Source organism: Prionailurus bengalensis, chromosome D1 (assembly GCF_016509475.1).
Source record: "Prionailurus bengalensis isolate Pbe53 chromosome D1, Fcat_Pben_1.1_paternal_pri, whole genome shotgun sequence".
NCBI lineage: Eukaryota > Metazoa > Chordata > Mammalia > Carnivora > Felidae > Prionailurus > Prionailurus bengalensis.
Window position 1 is genome coordinate 21316222 of NC_057346.1, and position 7041 is coordinate 21323262.

A 7041-nucleotide genomic window follows, 5' to 3' on the forward strand; every position below is an offset into this window, starting at 1 on the left:
TCTACTATGTTGCATTATGAAAATCTACCTTTATCAGTCTGGTATAGTGCCATTTTTGTTTGCCATGTAGAGCACATTGCCACACAAGAAGCCAACAAACCACCTAAGCTAAATTTCAAAATACTTAAATATTGAGTGGAGATGGGAAAATGGTAAATAATGAAAATTGTTAGAAGCATCTTAGAAAATATATTGCACCTTGATAAATCATATGAAGGATCTTTAAAATGACATTTTCATGGATAAAGAAGATGTGGTTTATATATACAATGGAATACTACTTGGCAATGGGAAAGAATGAAATCTGGCCGTTTGTAGCAATGTTGATAGAACTGGAGAGTGTTATGCTAAGTGAAATAAGTCAGGCAGAGAAAGACATGTTTTCACTCATATGTGGATCCTGAGAAACTTAACAGAAGACCATGGGGGAGGGGAAGGGGAAAAAAAGTTACAGAGAGGGAGGGAGGCAAACCATAAGAGACTCTTAAATACTGAGAACAAAATGAGGGTTGATGGGGGGATGGGGGAGAGAGGAAAGTGGGTGATGGGCATTGAGGAGGGCACCTGTTGGGATGAGCACTGGGTGTTGCATGAAAACCAGTTCGACAATAAATTACACTTAAAAAAATAAAATAAAATAAAGTAAAAAAATAATAATAAATACATTTTAAAAATAAAATAAAAAATAAAATGACATTTTCTTACCTTAAAAAAATCCACATTCTTTCCAGTAAAGACATTGCCACAATTTGGTTTATTCACCAAATTCCTTCAAGTTGTCATTGCTCTCTCAGCTGAAATTTGAAGTTCTGTACCTTAAAATATATATAGGAGTAGCATATGGAAGCCAAAAAAACCCAGAAGTGATTTAATCATTCCCAGGTCCTCCAACCCTGTGAGTTCACATTTTTAAATATCAAATGACTTGTGTTATTATCCTATCCAGACAAATCATGTGAACTCAATAATATTTCTAGGGCTTTCCAGAAAGCAAAGGAGAGTCACAGCAAGGGCTTTAATTATCCATCATTTTACTTTGTAAATTCCTTTCTCCTAACTTGAGTTCCAATTACTCTTTATCTCCTGAAGCTACTGCCCTCTGTCTACCTAGTGCCAAATGTGACTACAGCTTTCCTGTCTTCATTATGAAAAATGACAACTGATCTAGTCACTGTGTATTATAATTCCATTTTAGATATGGACACTGGAATACATTCACAGTACTGTGCAGAAATGATATAATTTCAGAATGCGGTTTCTAACACTCATGACCATAGCCACAGAGGGATCGCTTATTTACTGGTCAAGCGTCTTGTTGAATCCTGGCCTAATGAGACATTTCTGTGCTTTTTTTCTCTTCCATGCCCTCTTTTCTGAAATATAAAACCTTACAAATATTACCAATTCACTTTAAAAAAAAATTTATTCTATACTGTATTGTGTACAAACTACCTTATTCTGTAGTACTTGATGCCAGGTTTTTTATGTAACCAAATAGAGTGGTTAAATTTGTCCATAAGTAACATCCTTATTTGAGCCAATCATCTCCCCAAAGGGCCCTCTCTTTCTCAACAAGAAGAAGCAAGAAGCTGTTTACCTAAACAAAGAACAAAAACTGTAATACCCAGCATGAGAGAAATCCATGTAATACCCAGCATGGAACAAAGCAGAATCAACCTTCAAACTAGAAATCTTTTCTCATAGTCCTTGTTCACCGAAGTGAAAATAATAAGGTAGAAGCAAAGCATACTACAAAGAGTTCTAGACTTGAAATCAGAAGACTATGAGGATACTCTACATCTTGTCTTTGTTAAGCTGTGTGACTTTTGATGAATCATTAACTATTCTGAGCTTCACTTCCCCATTCACAGAGTAAATATCTTTTGTTGATCAGTATGTGCTACTTTGACTGGATAAAAGTAACAAAAGAAAAGAAAAGAAAAAAGAAAACAAACTCTGCCAAAAGAAACCTGCTGTAAAATGTTTACAGATGCAAAATAGATTAAATATAATAGCCTTTCAGGAACCTTCGATTTCTCCCATTTGAAAAAGACATATTCTTGCCAATCAGAGGAAAGAAACAAGAGTATATACACAGTAGGTGATTTATGCTTCTAATAGCATGTGGCAGATAAGAACAATCCCAATGGTACAGTGTCAGTCTATTGTTCTCCAATTCAATAATCTGGAGACCATTCATCTTTTTCGAGTGGAAAAAAGGAGTTCAAAATGAAAAACTTTAAAAAGTCAGATAATACATTTCTTATTTAATATTGTTGCTAAACAGGAAAAAAGTAAAGACATCGTGCAAATGATGAAGAAAAAAAAAGACCTAGTGATAAAGACCGGTAGTAAATTATAGAGAGAAGACTCAAATTTCCTTTAACATGTTAAGAAAAAAATAGACTAAGAAGGCTACTGCAAAAAACGTTTTCATTAAACATAAAATCTCCCCGTTGTGTAACTAACTGTACTGAGAGATACAGTTTCTGATTATAACTATCTCCTACTCAGGACTTTCCTCAGGGCAAGTTTAACATCTTTGTTTCTTAAACTATAGATTAAAGGGTTCATCATGGAAACCACATTGGTATAAAAGACAGAAGAGATTTTCCCCTCATCCATAGACCCAGCAGAAGATGGTTTAAGATACATAAATGCACATGATCCAAAGAACAAGGAAACAGCAATTATGTGGGAACTACAGGTGCTGAACGCTTTGGACCTGCCCTCAGTGGAGCTGATGCGGAGGATGCTGGAGAGGATGCAACTATAAGACACAAAGATGGTGACACTGGGCACAATGATGTTGATGCCCACCACGATGAAAACCACCAGTTCATTTACATAGGTGCTTGTGCAGGAAAGCTGGAGCACAGGGAGGATGTCACACAAATAATGGTTGATGGTGTTTGCATCACAGAAGGTCAGTCTCAGCATGCTTCCTGTGTGAGCCACAGCACCCGAAAATGCCATCAAATATGAACCAAGCATAAGGCTGGAACACACTTTAGGGGACATGACAACATTATACAAAAGTGGGTTACAGATGGCCACATAGCGATCATAGGCCATTGATGTCAACACATAGCATTCAGAAATAGCAAAAAAACAGAAAAAGTAAAGCTGGGTCATGCACCCCCTGTAGGAGATAATATTTTTCTTTGATACAAAGTTAGTCAGCATTTTGGGTGTAAACACAGAAGAATAGCAGAGGTCTATGAAGGACAAATTGAAGAGGAAAAAGTACATTGGGGTGTGTAGGTGTGAATTCAGTCCAAGTAGAGTTATCAAGCCCGAATTTCCTAACACAGTGACCACATACATGACTAGAAACAGGCAGAACAGAGGGAGCTGGAGATCTGGTAGGTCTGTTAGCCCCACCAGAATGAATTCAGTCACAAAAGAACCATTTCCAGGAGCCATCTTCTCTAAAGGGATCTGTGAGCACAGAAGAAAAAAGTTACAAAGAGAAAAACTCAGCTTTTCCCACCATTTCTCCTTTCCCAAATGCAGTATATGCATGGAGAAGGTCTGAGAATAGCCCAACCTGGACCCAAGACTCCACTGCCACTATCATGATACTGAGTGACTCAGGCTTCCCTTTATTAGTCTTTGCAAGCTAAGTAACAAAGAATGTCAAATCTTAGCCTATAGAGTGAAGAGCAATGTTGCTAAACGTAAACATAACTATGGGAAATACCTTCTCCCTTATGGAGAAGAAGTTTACATGAGGACACAATTATCCTTCTTTCTTCTCATTTTCATTCACATAAGCTTGAAGCTTGTAAAATTTGAAGCTGCAACCTGGAGCTGGCCTCTAATGCAGATTAGACTTGGTGTGGTGGAAACCAACTAGACTGTTTCTAATCCAAAACTAAGGGACCAGTCTACAAGAAGTTACTGCCCAATGTCACAGAGTAAAAGCCTCAAATCTGGAGTAGCAGCAAGTTTTGCCCATGGAGAAGAAACTTACTGACTCACAGAACGCATCCCTTGACCAGCCCTTGCAACATCTCTAAACATTCCCTGCTCCGGACAGATTTTTCTGCCAATTTCACTTGAGTCTCAGGACTGCAAAACTGGGAAAGATAGTGGCATATCTTAGATCCTCAGGTTTCCATCTCAAAAAAGGAGGACATGATTAAGCTGAAATTCAGAAGCTCACCCACCTTAGGCCAGAAAACATTGGTGCTTCTTTATCATTGTTATTATCCCCATTGTCATGGAAGGGCAATTTCCGGCTCTGAGGATTTGGTTCTTTTGATTCAAAGAGAATTCAGCCCACACTTAATTGCTGATATGTCCTGGAAATCTTTTAGAACTATAGATCTTAATTTCTGATTATGACTTTTAGTTCCCTCAAACAGAAGACAAAAAACAGTCTTTATTGTTATCATTTTTGCCACTTGGTAAATCACAGAAGATTTAATGTGAGTGTAACTATATAATGGTAGTTATAAACAAGGCAGAAACTTGCTCAGTGTGTTCCCCAAGGAAAATTTCTAAGTATAATCAGAAACCATGGGGATTGTATATACACCCTGGACCAGAATCCAACTTCGGTGCCTCAAGGACTCGATAATCTGCTCAAGTTTTCTCTTCCCTGTAGAGACTGTATGACCCCTCAAGGAAGAGCCAAAAATAAATTCCCATTTCCAATTATGCAAGCTGAAAGCCTTAATCTCTACTTCTCCACATGACACACTGATTCAAAAAACAACTTATGTACAGATTCCCTTTGTAAAAAAATCTGGAAACTGGTTAAGAAGGTCCCTTACCCAATTCATGCATGAAACCAGGCATATTGAAGCTGTTAGGGAAATTCAAGATACCCTTTTGTCATAATACCTATCTTGGCATAGCACATGTGATTCTGACAAAAATCCCTCAGCTCCCAGCTACTCCCTGGGAGAGGGAAGAGGTGCAGCATACATCCAAAGCCTCAAGTTTTTTAGGAGCTTTCCATAAGACTAGCTTATGTTAGGCATGTTTCAGAAAGGTGAGGAGCCGTGGGCCATGGCATAGTTTAGCTGCACAGGTGACAGAGGACAGAGAGAGCAATTTGGGCTAGAACTCACAATAGCCCTCTGCCCCCACATACACACGCCCTGCTGACTCAGCCCAGAGCTAGCAGTAAAGAACTCTTCCTCTAACCATGTATCTAATGACCCAACTTATTAGGGGGCTGCCTGAGAAACCGACTTCAGCCTTGCTTGTTTTAGAGTGCTGATGGGAACTGACATACTCCAGAAGCAATGAAGCAAAAAAGAACAAAGAAAGTGGGACAGACTGACATGAACTGTAAGAGGCTCTCACTATCTGGCCAGGCTTTTTGTGTGGGTCTTCTCTAGCACAAGGCTAGACCATGAAGATTAGGATAGGTGGACATTTTGTCTAACGTCCAGACACAAGCCCAGAGAGTCTAAGTATTTCCCAGAAAGAACAACATAAATCTCCAGAAACTGTCCCTAATGAAATGGAAATACATCGTTTATCTGACAGAGAATTCAAAACAGCTATCATAAAAATGCTCACTGCAGTCAGAGAGCAATACGTGAAAAAAGTAAGAACGTCAACCAAGAGACAGAAAACTCTAAAGAATACCAAGCAGAAATAATGAGGCTGAAGAAAAAAAATCACTGAACTGGAAAAATTACTAGGAGGTTAAAACAGCAGACAAGGTCACACAAAAGAAAATATCAGAATTAAAAAAAAAAAGTCATGTGAAATTAGTCATCAAAGTATCAAATGAAGAAAGAATTAAAAATAGCAAATAAAATAAGAGAATTTTTGGACTGTACCAGTTGGACAAATATATGTATTTTAGGGATCCAAAAAAAAAAAAAGAGATGAGAAATAACCTGAAAGATTTCTCAAAGTAAAAATGGCTTAAAACCCCCCAAATCTGTAGAAAGAAATGAATATCCAGATCCAGGAAACAAAAAGGATCCCCCTGACCAAAAAAAAGATGACTGCAAAGAAATCCACACCTGGACACACTATATTCAAAATTATTGAAAAATCAAAGACAGAATTTTGAAAGCAGCAAGAGAAATGCAACTTATCCCATACAGTGAACCCCCCCATAAGAATATCCGTGAATTTTCCAGCAGAGTTCAATGGATTTCAGCAGAAATCTTGCAGGTCAGAAGGGAATGGGAAGATCTATTCAATGTGCTGAAAGAAAAAAAAAGGGCGGGGGGGGGGCAACCAAGAATACTGTAAATAGCAAAAGTATCCTTCCAAAAGAAAGAGAAAATTTTTCCTCAAACAACAGCTGAAAAGATTCATCACCACTAAACCTGCCTCATAAGAAATGTGAAAGAGAATTCTTCAAGCTGAAAAGAAAGGACACTGGGGGTGTCTGGGTGGCTCAGTCAGTTAAAGCATCTGACTCTTGATTTTGGCTCAGGTCATGATCTCACAGTTCCTGAGTTCGAGCCCTGCGCGGAGAGTGTGGAGTCTGCTTGGGATTCTCTCCTTCTCTTTCCGCCCCTTCCCTGGTGTCTCTCTCTCTCTCTCTCTCTCTCTCTCTCTTCTCTTTTCTTTTCTTTTAAAAGGTATTTATATCAAAATAAACACCTTTTAAAAGAAAAGAGAAAAGAAAGGACACTAAACAACATCACATTAACCTAAGAAAGTCTAAAACAAATTGATAAAGGTAAACACATAGTACAGAATATTGTGTTGTAAAAGTAGTGGGTATGGGCTGCCTTGTGGCTCAGTTGGTTGAGCACCCAACTTCAGCTCAGGTCATGATCTCACAGTTGGTGGGTTTGAGCCCTGTATCCAGCTCTGTGCTAACAGCTCAGAGCCTGAGTACTGCTTTGGATTCCGTGTCTCCCTCTCTCTCTGCCCCTCCCCCACTTGCACTCTGTCTCTTTCTGTCTCTCAAAAATAAATAAAATGTTTAAAAAAACATTTTGGGGGTAATGTTCTTTCAGTTTTGATACAAAAGTTAGTAGACAAAAGTATCAAGAAATAGATATCACTAAAAATGTTAATAGACACAAAATACATGTATGTATTCAATAAAGT

At 38.3% G+C, this 7041-nt stretch overlaps 1 protein-coding gene across 1 annotated transcript; it reads right to left on the minus strand.

Moving 5' to 3' along the window:
* Nucleotides 1–2499: 2499 nt before the first annotated feature.
* On the minus strand, nt 2500–3435 carry LOC122482508 (olfactory receptor 8B3-like). The gene has a single exon (XM_043578827.1). The coding sequence runs from the start codon at nt 3424–3426 to the stop codon at nt 2500–2502; it is 927 nt and encodes a 308-aa protein (XP_043434762.1). The 5' UTR covers nt 3427–3435.
* Nucleotides 3436–7041: the final 3606 nt, after the last annotated feature.